The sequence below is a fragment of the Nerophis ophidion genome, linkage group LG01 (assembly GCF_033978795.1).
Source record: "Nerophis ophidion isolate RoL-2023_Sa linkage group LG01, RoL_Noph_v1.0, whole genome shotgun sequence".
In the NCBI taxonomy this organism is placed as follows: domain Eukaryota; kingdom Metazoa; phylum Chordata; class Actinopteri; order Syngnathiformes; family Syngnathidae; genus Nerophis; species Nerophis ophidion.
This window is the reverse complement of record NC_084611.1, coordinates 74210341-74234236: the sequence shown is the minus strand read 5'-3', so window position 1 is coordinate 74234236 and position 23896 is coordinate 74210341. Positions and strand designations below refer to the sequence as shown.

General features: G+C 38.0%; 2 protein-coding genes across 7 annotated transcripts in view; one reads left to right on the top strand and one right to left on the bottom strand.

Moving 5' to 3' along the window:
• The window catches only part of stx8 (syntaxin 8), a 94044-nt gene extending 89742 nt beyond the window's left edge, over positions 1-4302 (bottom strand). The window contains exon 1 of the mRNA XM_061911124.1: positions 4184-4302. Coding sequence (XP_061767108.1) covers positions 4184-4200 — 17 coding nt within the window. The 5' untranslated portion in view covers positions 4201-4302. The remainder of the gene's footprint in view (positions 1-4183) is intronic.
• A 2037-nt stretch (positions 4303-6339) lies between these two features.
• LOC133559353 (TBC1 domain family member 24-like) lies at positions 6340-22369 on the top strand. Of its 6 annotated transcripts, none has more exons than XM_061911065.1 (11): positions 6340-6605; positions 6765-6870; positions 7019-7302; positions 10556-10669; positions 14368-14784; positions 15582-15821; positions 15902-16057; positions 17919-17982; positions 18079-18177; positions 21850-22099; positions 22164-22369. In XM_061911065.1, the coding sequence occupies exons 1-11, from the start codon at positions 6493-6495 to the stop codon at positions 22337-22339; spliced, it is 2019 nt and encodes a 672-aa protein (XP_061767049.1). In that variant the 5' UTR covers positions 6340-6492; the 3' UTR covers positions 22340-22369. The 6 variants fall into 6 exon arrangements, with proteins under 6 accessions (XP_061767049.1, XP_061767057.1, XP_061767042.1 ...); XM_061911073.1 differs by having other exon boundaries at positions 6765-6934; positions 7086-7302; XM_061911058.1 differs by having other exon boundaries at positions 6765-6934; positions 7041-7302.
• Positions 22370-23896: the final 1527 nt, after the last annotated feature.

Sequence of the window (23896 nt, the reverse complement as noted above, 5' to 3'; positions counted from 1 at the left end):
AAGGAAGTTTAAAAACAAAGCATTCTTTTCTTTTATTGTTGTTGAAAGAGCAGTAACTACATCTAAAAATAACAATTAGATTTTCAGACACGGATATCTTTTTTTCTGCATGGACGTTCTTCTTTTCAAAATAATTTAGGATATTTACTCTGAGCCTGGGACTTTGGTTTGATTGATTGATTGAAAATTTTATTAGTAGATTGCACAGTACAGTACATATTCCGTACAATTGACCACTAAATGGTAAAACCCGAATACGTTTTTCAACTTGTTTAAGTCGGGGTCCACGTTAATGGGTGGAGTGGCTACAGTGAGACCGATATAGACATAATTTTAGACATCACACAACAAGGATCGACATCTACAGAAATGTCTACACACATATCAAGAGAATTGAAAAAAACAGACAGATTTTTTTTTTCATATTCCAACACCAAAACAAGAAGTAGGGGTTTAAATTCAGGACTGTAAGAAATACTACTGTACTATAGTGTGCAATCAAATCCTTTTGTGCCTTCACCTTCGTGTGATTTCTGCAGATGTCAGTCCTTGTTATGCCATGTCTAAAATATTTTCAGTGTAGGGCTCCAAATATATTTTAGGCAGGCACACGGGTATGGCATGAAATTACCGCCAAAATTCCAAGAAGACAAAACTGTTCTTACTCACGCGCAACAATTCACAAGGAAAAAAAAACTAACATTTTCTGCAACTAAAAAAAAAAACGCTTTGCAAGTATAAAAACAATTTTCTTCAATTAAAAAAAACAATCCGTAAGTATAAAAACAATTTTGTTAAAGTTAAAAATTTTGCAGTATTATTCCACTCTTTTGGCAGTAATATTCCGCCCTGTGAGATCCACACACTTGAACTCATAGCCCTCGCAACTGCCCTCTACACTGACACGCGGCCGTCAAAGCTACTGTTATTGGCGCATGGTGCCGTCTGCCAAAAATAATAAAGAATAAGAACAAGCATAACCTGTAGGTTAACCAGTAAGTTTCAGGGATGTGAGCACTCTTTAAAAAAAATAAAGAAAATTGAGAAAAGATGGAGCAACATTTTTATGAGCACAAAATGCTGACTGACATGCAAACCCAATTTTTTTTTTTTCTTGCAAACCCGTTTTTTTTTACCTTCAGAAAAAGATGTATACTTCTGAATGTTTTTTTTAATTGAAGCTAATAGTTTTTATACTAGCGAATCATTTTTTTTACTTGCAGAAAAAAATATGATATTCGCGAAATGTTGTTTTACTTGCAGGAAAATCATATTTTTTTTCAACTTGTGAATCGTTTTTTTCATTGAAGAAAATTGTTATTTTACATGCAAATTGTAAGGCGTGAGTATAATAATTTTTTTGTGTTTGTGGAGTTTGGGGAGTCATTTTGTTCCATACACGGGTATCGTAATATCCCGCTTCTATTTTGAAAATAAACATTTCCGGTGTCCGACTATTAAAAACACGTTTTTCTCCGATTGCTTACTAGGGCAGTGGTTCTCAAATGGGGGTATGCGTACCCCTGGGGGTAATTGAATGTATGCCAAGGGGTACGGGAGATTTTTTTTAAATATTTTAAAAATAGCAACAATTCAAAAATCCTTTATAAATATATTCATTGAATAATACTTCAACAAAATATGAATGTAAGTTCATAGACTGTGAAAACAAATGCAACAAGGCAATATTCAGTTTTGACTGCTAGATTTTTCGTGGACATGTTCCATAAATATTGATGTTAAAGATTTCTTTTTTTGTGAAGAAATGTTTAGAATTAAGTTCATGAATCCAGATGGATCTCTATTACAATCCCCAAAGAGGGCACTTTAAGTTGATGATTACTTATTTGTGTAGAAATATTTATTTATAATTGAATCACTTGTTAATTTGTCCATAAAGTGTTTAGTTATTTTTATATCTTTTTTCCAAATAGTTCAAGAAAGACCACTAAAAATGAGCAATATTTTGCACTGTTAAACAATTTAATAAATCAGAAATTGATGACATAGTGCTGTATTTTACTTCTTTATCTCTTTTTTTCAACCAAAAATGCTTTGCTCTGATTAGGGGGTACTTGAATTAAAAAAAAATGTTCACAGGGGGTACATCACTGAAAAAAGGTTGAGAACCACTGTACTAGGGAATTTTATTTTTGTGATATGGAATATCAATTGGGGGCTTCACGATGGAAGAGGGGTTAGTGCGTCTGCCTCACAATACGAAGGTCCTGAGTAGTCAGGGTTCAATCCCGGGCTCGGATCTTTCTGTGTGGAGTTTGCATGTCCTCCCCGTGACTGCGTGGGTTCGCTTCGGCTACTCCGGCTTCTTCCCACTTCCAAAGACATGCACCTGGGGATATGTTGATTGGCAGCACTAAATTGGCCCTAGCGTGTGAAAATTTGAGTGTGAATGTTGTCTATCTGTGTTGGCCCTGCGATGAGGTGGCGACTTGTCCAGGATGTACAACGCCTTCCGCCCGATTGCAGCTGAGATAGGCACCAGTGCCCCCTGCAACCCCCAGGGGAATAAGCGGTAGAAAATGGATGGATGGATGGAAATATCCATTGAAAATCAAACCTTTTATTATATGTAATCATTACTATTCAACACAAAAAAGGGAAGACGCTTTGTTTTATTGTCATCGTTTTTGCATTTAAAAAATAAAATCAAATAAACCAATGTTTTTTTTTGTTTTTAAATCTGCATTGATTGAAGCAAGCAAACCAAAACATACACTGACATATAGTGACTTCACTATAAAAGTGGGTGACATTGTTATCACCAGGAAGGATGATATCACCTACCTAGGTTCCATTCTAGAGGTTAATCTTTCCTGTGATAAAATGGCAACCAAGGTGATCAAAAAGGTCAACCAAAGAACGAGATTCCTCTACAGAATCTCCTCTCTGGTCAACAAAAGCACCTTGAGGATTCTAGCGGGAACTCTCATTCAACCCTTCTTCGATTACGCTTGCACCTCCTGGTACCCCAGCACCTCCAAAACCCTCAAATCTAGACTCCAAACATCCCAGAATAAGCTAATCCGGTTACTTTTAGACCTCCACCCCAGATCACACCTCAATCCAACCCACTTCTCCAAAGTGGGCTGGCTCAGGGTGGAGGACAGAGTAAAACAACTTGCACTGAGCCTAGTCTATAAAATCCGCTACACCGCCTTGATACCGAAGTACATGTCAAATTACTTCCTTAACGTAAATGACCGCCATAACCACAACACCAGAGGGAGCTCCACAAACCACGTTAAACCCAGATTTCGATCTAACAAAGGTCTTAACTCATTCTCTTTCTATGCCACATCAATGTGGAATGCACTCCCAACAGGTATAAAAGTAAGTGCATCTCTATATTCCTTCAAAACCGCTCTAAAACAACACCTCCAGGCAACTTCAACACTTTACTAATACCCTCCTCCATTCACATCCCATCTCCCCGGATTATAAACAACTCAAATGTACTTCTAATGTATATACTTGTTCTTATGCTATCTGAACTCACTATGTTCTCTGCTGGCTGTACATATCCTACTAAATAAGACCTACACTGTTTCAATGTCCACATTTCTCTGTTGATGCAATTGTTGATGACTGAAGTTCTGATATCAACCAAAGCTCCTCATCCCACCCCCCGGATTGTAAATAATGTAAATAATTCAATGTATATACTATGATTAATTAACTTGTGTGATGACTGTATTATGTTGATAGTATATATTTGTACCATGAATTGATTAACGTGGACTCCGACTTAAACAAGTTGAAAAACTTATTCGGGTGTTACCATTTAGTGGTCAATTGTACGGAATATGTACTGTACTGTGCAATCTACTAATAAAAGTATCAATCAATCAATCAAAACCTAAATCGCGTCAAATGGTCATTGAATTATCACGTGACATATCGGCTCTCCCTAGAAAATGTTTGAACTCAGGTCAAAGTGTGTGTTGTTAAGCAATTCTATATTTATTTTGTTGGATTATATCTTGTTGTATAAAGCACACATAACGCCTATCTAAGTGGTTACTTTATACAATACTGCTCAACTATTAAACCTAACAGGGGAAGCTAGTATGCTAACAAGAGGGAAACACGTTTGGAAAATGAAGTCTTAGACTCAATATTGGTAAAAAAACAGAAAAAATGTAAGAGTGACGTCGTTATTTACCAGGCATCCTGTGACATTTCGTAGGGGGAAAATGGTTTTAAGAGAAGATCCACTCGCTCGAATCACCCGGTTGTAAATCGCTTTGTTTTGGGTGTGACGTCACTACAGGTCGCTGTGAGGGACAATTGAGGCGGATATTAATCTTCAAAACATTATATCCCTACCGTCCTTTTTTGCTATATTTTGTTATATTCACAATCATAAGTTCCTTGTGTGTTCAAACATGATTTTTTTTTTTAATTCCACGTTTGTTTGTGAAAGGCTCTTCAAATAAAATATACATATTATTTGATTATATTAATAATAATTAAAAACAAAATAATTAACATCAAAATAATATAATAACAACAATTAATGTTATGTTAAGTCTATTTTGAAACCCCTTGTATTTTTTTTCTCCAAAATTAAGAGCATATGGCGTTTTCTGCACTACTGTAGGTTTATTAGAACATGATTTTATCAATCAATCAATCAATCAATGATTATTTATATAGCCCTAAATTTTTCTTGAACTATTTGGAAAAAAAATGTATAAAAATGACAAAAAAAATGTTGAAAAATTAACAAGTGATTCAATTATAAATAAAGATTTCTACACATAGAAGTAATCATCAACTTAAAGTGCCCTCTTTGGGGATTGTAATAGAGATCCATCTGGATTCATGAACACAATTCTAAACATTTCTTCAAAAAAAATATTTAACATCAATATTTATGGAACATGTCCACAAAAAATTTAGCTGTCAACACTGAATATTGCATTGTTGCATTTCTCTGAACTTACATTCATATTTTGTTGAATTATTATTCAATAAATATATTTATAAAGGATTTTTGCATTGTTGCTATTTTTAGAATGTTTTTAAAAAATCTCACGTACCCCTTGGCATACCTTCAAGTACCACCAGGGGTACGCGTACCCCCATTTGAGAACCACTGCAGTATTATATACATGACATAAGGTTGTTTTTTTGTTGTTGTGTTTTTTTAGGATAAGAAAGCACTTACAAGTGGACTAAGCTTTTTTAATTAAAATAAGTTGCTTTAAAAAAATACATTTTTCAAACTTGGATTCCTTTATCCGTCATTTTTAGAGCATATACGCACAGTATATAGAAGATAATGAAATGTTGTTCTTAACGAGCGCTGCAGTGCAATAAATATACTTTAAAAATATACAAACTCTTGAAAAATAGAAGAAAAATGTTTTAATATAGCACATTGATTGATTGATTGAAACTTTTATTAGTAGATTGCACAGTACAGTACATATTCCGTACAATTGACCACTAAATGGTAACACCCGAAAAAGTTTTTCAACTTCTTTAAGTCGGGGTCAACGTCAATCAATTCATGGTATGTATATATATATATATATATATATATATATATATATATATATATATATATATATATATATATATATATATATATATAATACCACAAAGAAAACCCAGTATCTGTTTCAGGACAAATTATATGAAGGATGAGGTTTAAAAAAAACAAAAAACTTTACACATGCAGTTGACCAATTTGTTTTTCAGCCCCAGTGTGTAGCCCACATGTGAAATACTTGTGATGGTTGAATGTTTCATGACTAAACAATGCTTGTGTTTGGATCCAAACAGAAACATGTTGTACTTAATAATAACTTCTTCAAGATTTCCTAGAAAAGTCCTATTTGGCATTTTGATCTTACACAAGTTCACAGAGGGAGCAGTACTTACAATTGTGGACAAACATATTTTGGAATGCCGTTGTTTACTAAGTGGTTTACCAGCCATTGGGAATTCTCTTTTTTAGTTCATTTAAAATACATTTTATCCTGTGTAATGCAAATGCACACAATTCTTAAAACATACCTATTATACAAACTGCAAATAGCAATACTTTATTGTGACAACATAGGATCAAATCATTTGTGTTTTCTAAACAATCTTTTGTGTTACTCCATTCATACAAATTGCATTTTATTATAAGATTATTGGAGATGATGTCTTCACTACGCTGATTACCTTCTTATGAGAAGGAGACACTTGATGTTGCCAGATTTAAAGCCGGAACAGAAGTGCAACCTTTCACGTGCAGGGCATTACGTTACCACAAACAAGCCCTTAGCCCTATGCTTCCCCACCCATTGGCCTATATAAGATCCTGAAGCTCTGAACGTGCGTAGGTAACGAGGCATTTCATTTCTCGAATGCAAAGGGCTTGACCTGATTCATGTATCAAGCTTGCCAGAATTCTCCAACTGTGGAAATATAAATTAAATTTTTCTCCACGCATCCACGGACCAAGACTTGAGTACCATGACGGGAGGAAGAAGCAGACAGAGGTCTCACTCCTATTACAGCCCGGAGGATTGCAATAATTACGGTGTACAGACACAGACTGAGGACATTTTACAGAGACCTCGTTCCAGGTATCAGCTTTTATAATCCATTTGGGTTTGATATAATTTAATGGAATTACAATAATCAGGGCCATTGGTTGTGTAGTGGTTGACAACTGGCATGAACCTGGACATTATGAGTGAGACGGATGATTGATTTATGAGCTAATCCAAAATTATGCTTTCTAGGTCTTTTTACAGTTATGAAACATCTGAGCCTTGTTCCGACGATGATTTTGAAAGCGTGACCATGTCTGGTGCACTGAAGCAGAAAGCGGTCACCATGCAACATCCTGTAAGCAAAAATGAAAAGTCCAATTCTAAACTCAATAAGCACTCAGTCTTGAGAGATCTTAATGGTAAGCACATATTGTTGCCTAATGCTGTGTTTTTTGTTTTGCTTTGTTTTTTCTTTTTTGGGGGGGATATGTTGAATACAAAAGAACACTGTATCATTTTGCCCAGGTAGCAAAGGTAGTCTGAAGTCTGTGTCCATGATGACTATCTCAGAGTCTGACAACTGGGAGATCTGCTCCAGCTCTGGAATGAAATATGGCCAGTTTGTGGACTGGGAGAAAATCGATCCGGAAGCTGCGGCTCGGTACCAGCAGATACTTGAGAGCGAGCACCCCCAGCTGAAGGCCATGGGCCGACGAGGATTCTGGGCGATTCTTCACACACTGAGAGCAAAGGCTTACTATCACATCATTCACGGCATCCATTCCAGGTTAGAGCTCAAAGTTTGGAGAATGCATGTGCATACCGCAGGAGATGCAATTGCAGAAGTGGAATGCCATAGGAAACATTAGGAACTGCAATGCTGGTAAACCGCAATTCCTAGATAACACAACCATGGCTAAATTATATCAGAGCAATGTGATACACTGCAGATCAGGGATGTTCAACTAAATTGTTATGGTGCCCACATTTCCAGAAAGCTAACAACCCTTCACTATTAGCCTTGTTTTTTTATATATAAGAACCATCATCTTCTTCAGTAGAACATTTATTTTTATAATGCATAAGTTACAGGAGCACTCTGCTGTTTTTTAGGAATCTTCTACAAAAATGTGAGTCATTCACAAGTTTCTTGAACTGAACTCCTAGGCCACCAGTTGAAAAGCCCAAAGGATGAAAAAGAGAGGATGTATAATGGAACATTGAAAAGCACTAAAGCAGACGTGTCAAACGTACGGCCCGAGGGCCGGATCAGGCCAGCGAACAGGTTTTATCCGGCCCGCGGGATAAGTTTGTTAAGTATAAAAATTTACCTGAAATTTTTGAATGAAAGAAAGTGCTCTTCTAAATTTGTCCACTGGATGTCACAATAGCAATTACTTGTATCTTTGTAGATGATGCTACATATGTACAAAATAAAATACGTGATGTTAGTTCATCATTCGAGGAAAATTATCAAACTACATAAATAACATCCTGTAATTTATCTTGATAGGTTGAAAATGAACACCAATGAGTTGACTGATGAACATTATCACATAATGTATTCTGAAAATAAACAAAGATAGAATACTATTAACTGTACAAAAAAAAAACTAACAGAATAATGATTTGTACATTCTCAGAATGGGCTTGTTCTCTTTTTAAACAAAGTTCTGAAGTTGTCTTTATTTTTACGGTATCGTGCATTGATTTTACCAGTACGGCCCACGTGGGAGTAGATTTTTCTCCATGTGGCCCCTGTTCTAAAATGAGTTTGACACCCCTGCTGTAAGTGGTCGTTTGGTTCCATAATATACCAGTCGCATAACACATAATACACAGAAATCCTTATTTTCTGCCCTTTTCTTTTAGAAAGATTACAATAAATTGAGCTAGAATTGAGATGAATGGTGTAAAAAAAACTGCAACACCATTATGATTTGTACATTTTAGGAATCTTCTTGTTCTATTTTTGAACAAAGATCTGAAGTTTTCTATATTTTAAGTTATCGCGCTGTGATTTTACCAGCCTGGCCCACTTGGGTGTAGATTTTTCTACATGTGGCCCCGGATCTAAAATAAGTTTGACACCCACGGTATAAACCATATAACAATATATGAATATAACGACATCAACAACTAAACACATGCATGTTTTATTTTTTTAATTCTAGATTACAATAAAATGATCTAGAAATGAGGTGAATGGTGTAAAAAAAAACAACAACAACCCAGCAACATTATGATTTGTACATTTTCAAAATGTGCTTGTTCTATTTTTAACAAAGATCTGAAGTTGTCTTTATTTTTAAGTTATCATGCTGTGATTTTACCAGTCCTGCCCATTTGGGAGTATATTTTTCTCCATGTGACCCCAGATCTAAAATGAGTTTGATACCAATGGTATGAACCATATACAATATATGAATATAACGATATCAACAAAGAAAAACATGCATGTTTTTTTTTAAATACTAGATTACAATAAAATGATCTAGAAGTAAGGTGAATGGTGTAAAAAAAAAAAGCAACAACAACCCAGCAACATTATGATTTGTACATTTTCAAAATGTGCTTGTTCTATTTTTAACAAAGATCTGAAGTTTTCTTTTTTTTTTAAGTTATCATGCCGTGATTTTACCAGTCCGGCCCACTTGGGAGTAGATTTTTCTCCACGTGGCCCCCGATCTAAAATGAGTTTGACACCCCAGCACTAAAGGATAACTAAAGAATTCGATCAATGACTATTGACTGCATCTGAAGTAAACAAGCAACAGCAACACATTAGATAAATCACATTATGAAAAAAAACGAGGACCGCCAAAAAAGAGAGGACAATAAGGGTGCTTTGAGGAATGTCTCAGTTATGTAAATCACAAGTTTGGTCTCCAGCATTCAATATGTACACGCTAAAAAATGTTGGGTTACATTTCAACCCAACTGCTGGTTCAGAAAAGGACAAACCCCTTATTTGAGTTATTTTAATTCAACATTTCGGGTTAATTTTTTTCAATCCAACTTTTGCGTTGAAATATTTAACCAAAAAGTTGAGTTATGATAACTTAATGTTGGGTTATTGTAAATAATGTTAATGAGATACCATGAATTGATTAACGTGGACCCCGACTTAAACAAGTTGAAAAACTTATTCGGGTGTTACCATATAGTGGTCAATTGAACGGAATATGTACTGTACTGTGAAATCTACTAATAAAAGTCTCAATCAATCAATCAAAACAAAAGATTAATCCATACTAAAATTTCCCTCAAGAAAAAAGTTACATTTTAATAATAAAAAGAAAAAAACCTTTTACCCCAAAAATGCGCTACTCGTTGAAAAACAACCCAAAAAGTGTTCATAATTTTTTGAAAACACAGAAGTTGAGTTAAAATAATACCCTTATAACCCCAAAAATTGATTGCGCTTCATAAAAATAACTGCAAAATTAAACCCAACACTGGCAACTCATAAATTGGGTTATCAAAATAACCCAGCATTTTTTAGTCCATGCACGGATCTGCCAATATGTTTACAGTGGTCCAAGTTACTCTATACAACAGGGGCACGAAAGTGTTTTTAGGAATTTGCAGCAAAAATTCTTTGCCAAGTTTTGAAGTTTTTTCAAGTTATCATTCCCATGCCGGATTTGTTCCCCGGCAGTCGGTTGAATAGCCCTGCTGTCGATGAACGCTTTTGTATTTATTTCATGGTTGGTCATTGTAGTGAGGAAAAACAATGGAACATTTCTGGGAATGACAAAAAAGCCACCGGAGTGACAGAAAATCCCCAGGTTACGAGCAAATGGTTGATGTTTTTTACAAACTGAATGAGGAGACAAAGTCAACGGTCACCCAAAGATAGCTTGGTATAACCTAACAGAACGGGAGGGGGTGATTGGCAGACAAGGTCAAAATAAACCAAAAAAGCAAATACCGAGCATGTACGTTCCACAAGATGTCCATACACAGAAATCCCCTGTCCTAAATTGGAACCATTGAACTTTGAAGTCATATTTACTTTACTTTGTCTTGCACTGTAGGTGTGTCACGCCTGAAAGAGATGTCTACTATGAACTGTGCAAAAAGCTCTTTGGAGAACAAAAACTCAGCAACCACCCTGTTCCAGAGTACATGGAGGCTGGAGAAATACCAAGGTAATCTGGACATTTTATGAGTTGTTTGGTTTGTGGGAATAAAGCAGAATACTTCACTTCATAGATGTGAAGAATTTTATGGGTAAAAACTGTCTGTCAAACTTTTGAAACATTTTGTCATACTTTGAAGTTAACTTGTAATTAATCACGGTTAATTGCAGACGGACAGTTTCATCTTTTAAACGTTTTTTCTGAAACACTTAACGTTTAAGTTTTAAATACTGTCAACATGAGACTAGACACTTTGTTGGCTTTAGGCCAGAGGCGTCAAACGTACGGGCTTGTGGGCCGGCCATACTTTTGACACCCGCGAACAGCTTTTATCCGGCCAGCAGGATGAGTTTGCAAAGTATAAAAAAGAACTGAAATTTTTGAATGAAAGAAACTGATGTTCTAAATGTGTCCACTAGATGTCACAATAGCAATTATTTGTATCTTTGTATCCATCCATCCACCCATTTTCTACCGTTTATTCCCTTTTTGGGGTCGCGGGGGGCGCTGGCGCCTATCTCAGCTACAATCGGGCGGAAGGCGGTGTACACCCTGGACAAGTCGTCACCTCATCGCAGGGCCAACACAGATAGACAGACAACATTCACACTCACATTCACACACCAGGGCCAATTTAGTGTTGCCAATCAACCTATCCCCAGGTGCATGTCTTTGGAAGTGGGAGGAAGACGGAGTACCCGGAGGGAACCCACGCATTCACGGGGAGAACATGCAAACTCCACACAGAAAGATCCTGAGCCTGGATTTGAACCCAGGACTGCAGGACCTTCGTATTGTGAGGCAGACGCACTAACCCCTTTTGCCACCGTGAAGCCCTGTATCTTTGTAGATTATACTATATATCAGGGGTCGGGAACCTTTTTGGTTGAGAGAGCCATGAAAGCCAAACATTCTAAAATGTATTTCCATGAGAGCCACATAATATTTTGTTAACACTTTAGTATGGAGAACATAGTCACCATTAATTAGCTGCTTATGACGTATGAGGCTTCTGTAGACACACGCTAACGATTACAACGCACAGTTGTTTAACAGCCATACAGGTCACACTGAGACTGACCGTTTAAACAACTTTAACACTGTTACTAATATGCGCCACACTGTGAACCCACACCAAACAAGAATGACAAACACATTTCGGGAGAACATCGGCACTGTAACACAACATAAACACAAAAGAACAAATACCCAGAATCCCATGCATCCATACTCTTCCGGGCTACATTATACACCCCCGCCTCCCCCCAACCCCGCCCACCTCAACCGATGCACGGAGGGGGTGGGGGGATTTGGTGCTAGCGGGTGAATATATTTTATATTTACCCCCACAACTTTTCCACAAATGTAAATGTAAATGTTTTTAAATACACATTGACATTGAGCCAAAAAACTGTCATATAGTTGAATGTGATTGAATCATCATAATGAATAAATAATATTACAAGATAGCTAGCGATTAGTGCTTTAGTTGTCACCTAGCGAATAGCCTGCTTGTTGCCAACTAAAGATTAGCACCATAGTTGTAAGCGAGCATTCGGCTTGTTTGTTGCCAACTAGAAATTAGCTTGCTGGTTGTCAGCTTGTGATTAGTGTGCCAGTTCCCAGCTAGCAACCAGCCCCCTTGTTATCAGCTACCGATTAGCACTATAGTTGCCAGCTAGCAATTAGCGTGTTTGTTTTCAGTTAGTGATTAGCGATCTAGTTGCCGGCAAACAAATAGCGCTCTGGTTGTCCATTACCGATTAACGCCCCATTTGTGAGCTAGCAATTAAAACGTTGGTTCCCAGCTAGCGATTAGTGCGCTAGTTCCCAGCCAGAGATTAGCTAGCACGTTTTAAGCTAGAGATCGGCTTGTTAGTTGCCAGCTCGAAATTAGTCAGTTAGTGATAAGTACTCTAATTGCCAGCTAGCGATCGGCGCGCTAGTTGCTAGCAAACAATTAGCACTCTGGTTGTCCACTACCGATAAACACCCCACTTGTGAGCTAGCAATCAAAACGCTAGATGCCAGCTAGCGATTAGAGCTCCAGTTCCCAGCCAGAGATTAGTGCAGGAGTGGAAAGCTAGAGATTGGCTCGTTAGTGAGCTAATTAGCTCGCTATTTGTCAGCTACTCATAAGCACTCTAATTGCCAGCTAGTGATCAGCACGTTAGCTTTCGGCTAGCAACTAACGCTATGGTTGCCAGCTAACAATGAGTGCTCTTGTTGTCCACTTGCGATTAACACCCTCCTTCTCAGCTAGCGATTAACACGCTAGTTGCCTCCTACCGATTAGTGTGCTAGTTCCCAGCCAGCGATTTGCACGCTAGTTGTCAGCCAGCGATGAACACACCAGTTGATAGTTAGTGACTAGAGCGTTAGTTATCATTTAGTAAATAGTGCACTAGTTGTCAGCTAGCTATTAGGGGAACTATATTATAGGCTGACCATACGTCCTCTTTTCCCCGGACATGTCCTCTTTTGCAGGGTTGTCCGGGCGGGTTTTTTTAAATGCCTCAATTATCCGGCATTTTGAATTAGGGTTGCGTGTATTTTCAATGTATGTCCAGGGTTAAGTTACCGCATATATATTACTTGAGTTGGTGAATTCCAGCTGTAAATATTGTAGCGGCTGGCTACGGGTTGTTAGCCAATGATTTTGGCTGAGGGGCGGGACTTCCGGGGAAGTTAGGGAAGTGACGCTGTTGAGAGGAAGTGTTGGTTCGTGTTTTACCGGGAAAGGTCCTTTTTTTTGTTTTAAATGTGGACTGCATTATTTTTTTTGTTATTTTTTTTCAGAAGCCTAAAATAATTGGCTCAGAAATGCTACCTATTTTTTTGTTGTTTTAACTGATTTGTGAAATACCTTTCATCTATGGTGTATTCTCTGAGAACATCTTTGTTTCAAATGTTTTGAGGCATTATTTATATTTTTTACATTAGAATGGTCCACTAGACTGAGAAGAGACATTTTAAAGAATGGGCTGTTACCTGTTTTTTGTTTAAATATAATTAACATGTTTTGAGGCATATTTATGTGTATATTATGTACAAGAGCTTATTTTGAATATTGCTACCTCTGTACTTTTTCTAAAACTGTGAATGTTCCATAATATAAGTGTGACTTATTTTGTTATACTGTCAACAGGGGAGAAAAAATGCTTTATTTAAATAAATATATTGTTTATAAATCAAGTTCAAGTATCATTGGCAAATTTTCACCTAGTCCCGGTTTTGGCGTGCTGCCCGCCTTGGCACGCATATATGTGTCCTCTTTTTGGGATTTTAGAATATGGTCAGCCTATTATATTATTATTATTATTTGAATATCATCAGTATTGCACGATAACAATGTACCTTTAGGAGCAGTTTAATGTAAAATACCATCATACTTTCATACAAGATACATAAGTAAGGGGTTCCCACTCCTTCGCTCCATTAGCGTGGGGATCTCTGGCCTGGAAAACGTTGAGACGTCTGTTTTTAGAGGGCTTTACAGACTAAATAGGTAAATCCCCTAATATCTAGTAACTGTGTTGTTACCTGCCTCTTGGTGGCAGTGTTTTTACTATTTACAACACGCAAAAAAGACAAAGACGGGTGTTGTTGTCTCACCTTGGGATTGTTGATGATGGGCAAAATTCCTCCAAAAAGTTGCTTACTAATTGGAAAATTTAACTGCGATTGGTTTATTTCATTTTTTCCAGGTACTGTCTCAACAAAGCGGGTCTGAATTCTGTCAAAAAGATTCTTCTCTGCCTGGGGAGATATTTCCCAGACATGAACTTCTGCCCCATCCTTCCTGCTTTGGTCTCACTCATCTTACACTTCAGCCAGGATGAGGCCGAATGCTTCTGCAGCGTTTCCAGACTGATCTGCTACAACGACCCGAACAAGCGTTACATTGATCAGACCTTCCTCACATACCGAGCCTCGTGCATGACCTTCGGAGACCTTGCCAACAGATGTTGCCGGGGCATCCGAAAGCTGATTGCCAGCTCTCACCAGAACCTTTTCGAGTTCTATTCTGACTGGATCATGTGGATCTTTGCTGATCTCCCATTTACATATGCTATCAGAGTACTGGATGTCTACTCGTTGGAGGGCTACAAGGTTCTTTACAGGTTTGGCATTGTTTTGTTTACATTCAAACTAGGGGTGTGGGTAAAAAATCGATTCGAATACGTTGTGCGATTCAGAATCGATTCTCATTTTTATACAGCAATACCATAACAATGCAATCCAATTCCAAAACCAAACATGACCCAGCAACACCCAGAACCGCAATAAACAGAACAATTGATAGGAGACACAAACACGACACAGAACAAACCAAAAGTAGTGAAACAATAATGAATATTATCAACAACAGTATCAATATTAGTTTTAATTTCAGCATAGCAGTGATTTAAAATCCCTCATTGACGTTATCATTAGACATTCATAAAAATAAAAAAAAAGAACAATAGTGTCACAGTGGCTTACACTTGCATCACATCTCATAAGTTTGACAACACACTGTGTCCAATGTTTTCACGAAGATAAAATAAGTCATATTTTTGGTTCGTTTAATAGTTAAAACAAATTTACATTATTGCAATCAGTTGATAAAACATTGTCCTTTACAATTATAAAAGCTTTTTTTTTTATTTAAATCTACTACTCTGCTTGCATGTCAGCAGACTGGGGTAGATCCTGCTGAAATCCTATGTATTGAAGGAATACAGAATCGTTTTGAATCGGAAAAATATCGTTTTTGAATCGTGAATCGAATCGAATCGAAAAAATCAATATATTATCGAATCGTGACCCCAAGAATCGATATTGAATCGAATCGTGGGACACCCAAAGATTCACAGCCCTAATTCAAACCACCCCAAACCTGAGAATAACAAGGTAACTTTTCATTTACACTTTGCAGGGTTGCATTGACTTTGCTCAGCCTCTACAAAGTCTCGGTGTCATCTCGAGTTGCAGACGTGGAGGATTTCCGCACGGATATGAAACGGTTCGTGCAGAATGTGAATCGCCACTGCACGGCTGAGAATCTTCTGGAACAAGCTTTCATGGTTCCAATTGCGACAAGGAGAGAGCTCAATCTCCTGTTCAAAGCCAATAAGGTCTCCCTCATGCAAAAAGGGGTCAGCATTCACCAGAAAAGGTGAGGGAAACCAAAAGGAGTACTGTATTTTTAGACAATGTTTCAGCTCACAACACTGGTATTTTGCTATGATTCTGTAGGCAGTCAGTGGATACAGTGGACTTCAACAACCTGAGCTCTGGTGTGGTGACAGGGACTGAGATGTCCGTGGTCTGGGCCTGGATACCAGAACGCTTTGCCCTTTTCAGTCCCATTAAGCTCTTTAGCAAAACAGAAAACGGAGGAAGTCTCGCATCGTAAGTCGATTCCAGTGGTGACCAAACATTTTGACTCTATATATACTGTATGCATACATACTACATTAAAAAAAATAAAAAATAAAAAATATATATATACATATATATATATATATATATATTATACATACAGGTCAGATCTAGTCTTACACTAGATTGGTCAGAACTAGATCTAGTCTTAGACTTAGATTAGTCAGGTCTTTGCTAGTGTGGACTAAATAGTTCAGACGAAGTCTTACACTTATTTGGTAAGAACTAGATCTCGTCTTAAATTTAGATTGGCCGGATCTAATCCAGACGCCATCCGACCTATCTGAGACTAGATCTGATCGAATGTAGACTAGATCTGACCAATCTGAGTCTAAGACTAGATCTGACCAGTCTAATTCTATGAACATGAACTGATGAAGCCAACTCAAGTGAGAGGCGGAATGTCTTCTAAAAAAAATCGAACAGTCCAGTTACGATCGATTGAATGCCCTGAAAATGGTTAAGAATAACCTTAGTCTTAGACATAGATTGTTCAGACCTAGTCTAATCTAGACCAGATTTGTCAGACCTAGTCTTAGACTTAGATTGGTCTAGTGTAGACTAGATTGTTCAGACCTAGACATAGATTTAGATTGGTCAGAAATAGATCTAGTCTTGCAATTAGATTGGTCAGATCTAGTCTCGTCTGGACTACATTTGTCAGACCTAGTCTTAGACTTAAATTGGTAAGAACTAGATCTCATCTTAAATTTAGATTGATCAGATCTAATCCCGACTAGACCCAAACAATCTGAGACTAAGACTAGATCTGATCGAATGTAGACAAGATATGACCAATCTGAGTCCAAGACTAGATCTGACCAGTCTAATTCTATGAGCATGAACTGATGAATCCAATTCAAGTGAGAGGCGGAATGTCTTCTCAAAGAAATCGAACAGTCCAGTTGTGATCTATTGAATGCCCTGAAAATGGTTAAGAATAGCCTTAGTCTTAGACTTACATTGTTCAGATCTAGTCTTATCTAGACTAGATTTGTCAGACCGAGTCTTAGATTTAGATTGGTCAGGTCTACGCTAGTGTACACTAGATTGTTCAGACCTAGTCTTAGACTTAGAATTGGCCAGAACTAGATTTAGTCTAGCAATTAGATTGTCAGATTTAGTTTTGTCTGGACTACATTTGTCAGACCTAGTCTTTGACTTGGATTGGAAAGAACTAGATCCGACCAATCTGAGACTAAAACTAGATCTGATCGAATGTAGACTAGATCTGACCAGTCTGATTCTATAACTAGATCTGACCAGTCTAATTCTATGAACATGAACTGATGAAGCCAACTCAAGTAAGAGGCGAAATGTCTTCTAAAACAAATCAAACTGTCCAGTTGCGATCGATTGAATGCCCTGAAAATAGTAAAGAACATCCCTAGTCTTAGACTTAGATTGGTCAGGTCTACGCTAGTGTAGACTAGATTGTTCAGACCTAGTCTTAGACTTGGATTGGTCGGATCGAATCTAGACTAGATCTGACCAATATGAGTCTAAGACTAGATCTTAGATTGGTCAGATCTAATCCAGACTAGATCTGACCAATCTGAGTCTAAGACTAGATCGGACCAGTCTAATTCTATGAGAATAAACTGGAGAAGTCAACTCAAGTGAGAGGCGAAACGTTTTCTTAGATAAATCAAACTGTCCAGTTGCGATCGATTGAATGCCCTGAAAATGGTTAAGTATCGCTCACAGTCCATCATTTGTGAAATCATTTAGTTTTTTCACAATAATATTTTGATTGAATGACATACTTCACTTCAAATAACACAGTACCACTGTGTTATGGACTGCTTATGTGTTTATTCATTTCCTATAGATTTTACTCTTACGTAGAGGGACATGAACCTGCAGTATTGATCATCAAAACTGTGGATGAAGAGGTAACATTTCTTATATACATATGTCATTTTTGCTTTGTCTGAAGCCTCAGATAATCAATTGTCATGAGATTTTCCTATTCTTTTTTTATTCTTAAGGTCTTTGGTGCCTTCATTTCAACGGATATGACGGAAAGGCACAAATATGACTCAAATAAACTCACATATTTTGGAACCTGTGAATGTTTCGTTTTTACGGTGAGTCATACTCTCATAGCCATTATAATGAAATTGCATTAATCCTCTTGTTAGTAGGGCAATAATGAATTCTCACACATTTTTTTTAACTCCGCAATTTTTTTTTCACATGCAATTAATGCATGCGAGGTGTGGGAAAACGTTGGAACAAACGGCGAAAATTGAATGGCTTCCTTTTTTCTTCTTTTTTGCAGGTATACACCTTTGGGATATATACTTTGTTTGTTGAAACATGCCGCTAATGGTTAGCATGCTAACAATTAGCATGTTAACTTTTTTCTTTAATTTTGCAGATATACGCCCCAGAGTTACATAAGTTGGTTTTTGACACATGTTAATAGTTAGCATGCTAATGTTAGCGCATGCTATCTTTTTAGCTACTTTTACAGGAATAAACCTCAGGGTCATATCATTTAGTAGCATTTAGTAGGATTCTTGATTTAAACCAATTTGTACAATGTACTATTTGTTAGGGGTGTTATATATGTAAAGTATATGTATACATATTTATATATGTATATATCCATCCATCCATTTTCTACTGCTTATTCCCTTTGGGGTCGCGGGGGTCGCTGGTGCCTATCTCAGCTACAATCGGGCAGAAGGCGGAGTACACCCTGGACAAGTCGCCACTTCATTGCAGGGCCAACACAGATAGACAGACAACATTCACACTCACATTCACACACTAGAGCCAATTTAGCGTTGCCAATCAACCTATCCCCAGGCTCATGTCTTTGGAGGTGGGAGGAAGCCGGAGTACCCGAAGGGAACCCACGCATTCACGGGGAGGACATGCAAACTCCACACAGATTGAACCCCAGACTACTCAGGACCTTCGTATTGCGAGGCAGACGCACTACCCCCACTTCCACCGTGTGTGTATATATATATATATATATATATATATATATATATGTATATGTATATATACTTATGTATATATATATTTATGTATAGATAGATATGTATATACATATGTATGTACAAGTATACATATATATACATACAAACCCCGTTACCATATGAGTTGGGAAATTGTGTTAGATGTAAATATAAACGGAATACAATGATTTGCAAATCATTTTCAACCCATATACAGTTGAATATGCTACAAAGACAACATATTTGATGTTCAAACTGATAAATATTATTTTTTTTTGCAAATAATCATTAACTATAGAATTTGATGCCAGCAACACGTGACAAAGAAGTTGGGAAAGGTGGCAAATAAATACTAATAAAGTTGAAGAATGCTCATCAAACACTTATTTGGAACATCCCACAGGTGTGCAGGCTAATTGGGAACAGGTGGGTGCCACGATTGGGTATAAAAGCAGCTCCCATGAATTGCTAAGTAATTCACAAACAAGGATGGGGCAAGGGTCAAGCAAATGTCTAAAAGTTTAACAACAACATTTCTCAACGAGCTATTGCAAGGAATTTAGGGATTTTACCATCTACAGTCCGTAAAATCATCAAAAGGTTCAGAGAATCTGGAGAAATCACTGCACGTAAGCGATGATATTACGGACCTTTGACCCCTCAGGTGGTACTGCATCAAAAACCGACATCAGTGTGTAAAGGATGTCACCATATGGGCTCAGGAACACTTCATAAAACCACTGTCAGTAACTACAGTTGGTCGCTACATCTGTAAGTGCAAGTTGAAACTCTACTATGCAAAACGAAAGCCATTTATCAACAACACCCAGGGATGCCGTCGGCTACGCTGGGCCCGAGCTCATCTAAGATGGACTGATGCAAAGTGGAAAAGTGTTCTGTGGTCTGACGAGTCCACATTTCAAATTATATTTGGAAACTGTGGACGTGGTGTCCTCCGGAACAAAGAGGAAAATAACCATCCGGATTGTTATAGGCGCAAAGGCAGCATCTGTGATGGTATGGGGGTGCCCTAGTGCCCAAGGCATGGGTAACTTACACATCTGTGAAGGCACCATTAATGCTGAATGGTCCATACAGGTTTTGGAGCAACACATGTTGTCATCCAAACAACGTTATCATGGACGCGCCTGTTTATTTCAGCAAAACAATGCCAAGCCACGTGTTACAACAGCGTGGCTTCATAGTCAAAGAGTGAGGGTACTTTCCTGGCCCGCCTGCAGTCCAGACCTGTCCCCCATCGAAAATGTGTGGCGCATTATGGAGCGTAAATTACGACAGCGGAGACCCCGGACTGTTGAACGACTAAAGCGCTACATAAAACAAGAATGGGTAAGAATTCCATTTTCAAAGATTCAACAATTCGTTTCCTCAGTTCCCAAAGGTTTATGGAGTGTTGTTAAAAGAAAAGGTGATGTAACACAGTGGTGAACATGCCCTTTCCCAACTACTTTGGCACGTGTTGCAGCCATGAAATTCCAAGTTAATTATCATTTGCAAAAAAAAATAAAGTTTATGAGTTTGAACATCAAATATCTTGTCTTTGTAGTGCATTCAATTGAATATGGGTTGAAAAGGATTTGCAAATCATTGTATTCCGTTTATATTTACGTCTAACACAATTTCCCAACTCATATGGAAACGGGGTTTGTATATACATATACATACATTGAAATGCATATACATACATACACATATATACATATACATACATACACATATATACATACATATATACATATACTTATACATATACTAATACATATACATACATGCACATATATACATAAACACATAAATACATAACACATATATACATATGTAAATATGTATACATATATACACATACATACAAATATACATACATAAATATATATTTATACAATATATTTATATAGATATGTATATACATATGTATGTACATATGTACATACATATACGTGTACATATATATACATATACATGTACATATATATATATGTATGTATATGTATATTATTAGGCTTCTTCATGCGATGAAGCCGGCCTACTTCACCGCAGTCTGTAGTCTATTGCCCCCCAGGCTGTGGTGGCAGCGAGGAGCTCGAGACGTGATGGCAACAGGCCAGGTTACAATGATCCTTACACCCACCCACCCCTTTTCCCGGTCCCCTCCCCCTGGAGAGTCATCACCATAACTAACACATTTTCTGTGTGTATATATACATATATACACACACATATATATATACATACATACATATATATGTGTATGTATGTATGTATATATATAAGCAATTGTTTGATTAAAGTTGCATTAAGAAAATAACAATATCAACACCTTGAAAATGATCTGTCTAAGACAGTGATTCACAAACTGTGGTACGTATACGCAAGCTCGTGGTACACTAAATAATCACTTGAATACAGTACATTGTTTTAATTTCCCATGTTCAAAACACAGTGTTACCGTTCAAAGGGTGTGTAATATTACACTGGCCCAAAATAATAAAACCGCGGCCTTGTTTTCAATGAATACTTAGGCCTACCAGGCTACTGTATTTCTATGTTGGTCATTGTGGTGGTACTTGGAGAGCCAAGTGTTTTCTGAGGTGGTGCTGGGCGAAAAACAATTGAGAACGACACAAATTAATGATTAAAAAAAAAATGTATAGTAAATTTGGGATTAATTATGAGTTAACTACAGACAATGTGATTATTTATCATTAAATATTTGAATCATTTGACCCCCCTACTTGTTACTTATAAGAAATATGATGGATCTTTCAGCTCCGTCCCAGCATGGAGCGCTACCAGCGAGCCATGGTCAACATCATGACCAGGAAAGTGTCCCCTCAGCAGTCTCAGGACATCCCCTCGACTCTCACATGTCCAGCCGGGACACCCCAGGACCCCAGCTTCTTGACCGTTCCTTTCACCACCCCCTCTGAGGAACCGATGACCTCTAAAGAGCCGAAGAGATCCAAGGAACAAGAAGTCTCCAAGTTCATTGCAGGCAGTAGCAAGCGCCTCCTCGTCGGTAAGTAAAAAGACATCACGGAGGGGGTTCATTACGGGCGGGGTTTCATGCTGTCTTGTGTAAGGTGGAGACGGAGGTCACGCTATCTGCCTTCAAGAAGACTTGGAGGGAGGATTCACAGAACATTGTGACACATTCAAGAGTACGCCGCTCTGCAAAGGACATTTTAAGATCCAGTCCCTGGAAGTGTGGGGAATCCAGAACTCTATTTCTTTTTCTCATTGTTTTTCATCGCAGTAAAATGTCTAAATAAAATACATCACTTTTTGACTTTTATGTCTACATTGACTTTATGTTATTCTACCCTTTCATGTAAGAAAATGACATCTATATGTGTTTTCATTCCTATTCCTGGTGTTAAGATGAATGTTACGTGAGTTACTATTGCGTCACATCACACGCCCTGCAGGACTTTACAAACCCACGCATATTGTACAACAGGCTGGGTGTAAGTTTCTGTTTATGGACAAACAATGGAACGCGCAATCGTGTGCTGCCATGTGACCTTTAACGTGAATCACGTTTCTTGTCTATTTTTATCGGCAAAATGGTGGAAATGTGTCGGCGATGTGATAAAGATTTTAATGTGAACTGAATGCCTTTATGACCAGTCCCTGAGACTGGAAGGTCCTAAGTTCAAACCACGGTCGAGTCATACTAAAGACCCATTGCCTCCCTGCTTGGCACTCAGCATCAAGGGTTGGAATTGGGGGTTAAAAATCACCAAAATGATTACCGAGCGCGGCCACCGCTGCTGCTCACTGCTCCCCTCGCCTCCCAGGGGGTGGAACGAGGGGATGGGTCAAATGCAGAGGATAATTTCACCACACTTAGTGTGTGTGTGACTTTCAGTGGTACTTTAACTCAGTATTTTTCAACCACTGTGCCGCGGCACACTAGTGTACTGTGAGAGATTATCAAATTTCACCTAATTGGGTTAAAAATATTTTTGCAAACCAGTAATTATAGTCTGCAAATGATGTGTTGTTGAGTGTCGGTGCTGTCTAGAGCTCGGCAGAGTAACCGTGTAATACTCTTCCGTATCAGTAAGTGGCAGTCGGTAACTAATTGCTTTGTAGATGTCAGAAACAGCAGGAGGCAACGTGCAGGTAAAAAGGAATCTAATGCTTGAACCAAAAATTTTTAAAAAGGTGAGTGCCACTAAGAAAAGGCATTGAAGCTTAGGGAAGGTTGTGCAGAACGAAACTAAAACTGAACCGGCTACTAAGTAAACAAAAACAGAATGCTGGACGACAGCAAAGACTTACTGTGGAGCATAGACAGCGTCCACAAAGTACCTCCGAACATGACATGACAATCAGCAATGTCCCCACGACGAAAGATAAAAACAACTGTGGTTGCAGGGGGCGCTGGCGCCTATCTCAGCTACAATCGGGCGGAAGGCGGGGTACACCCTGGACAAGTTGCCACCTCACCGCAGGGCCAACATTCACACTCACATTCACACACTAGGGCCAATTTAGTGTTGCCAATCAACCTATCCCCAGATGCAAGTCTTTGAAGTGGTAGGAAGCCGCGGTACCCGGAGGGAACCCACGCATTCACGGGGAGAATATGCAAACTCCACACAGAAAGATCCCAAGCCTAGGATTGAACCCAGGACTGCAGGACCTTCATATTGTGAGGCAGACGCACTAACCCCTCTGCAACCCGGGATTGAGAGGAGTCTCCACAGATTTTCTGAGACCTTTTTATATGGTAAACACACACAATATGCATTATTTCCCCAAATATTACTTCAAAGTGGAATGATATCAGTAAGATAATTGAATAAGT

What these genes read in the sequence shown, in the direction of transcription:
- LOC133559353 (XM_061911058.1), top strand. Translation starts at nt 6,493, where the DNA reads ATGACGGGAGGAAGAAGCAGACAGAGGTCTCACTCCTATTACAGCCCG. An exon ending in GAGGCTGGAGAAATACCAAG is followed by an intron (nt 10,670 to 14,367) that starts GTAATCTGGACA and finishes CATTTTTTCCAG; the next exon opens with GTACTGTCTCAACAAAGCGG. An exon ending in TAGCAAGCGCCTCCTCGTCG is followed by an intron (nt 22,100 to 22,163) that starts GTAAGTAAAAAG and finishes GTCTTGTGTAAG; the next exon opens with GTGGAGACGGAGGTCACGCT.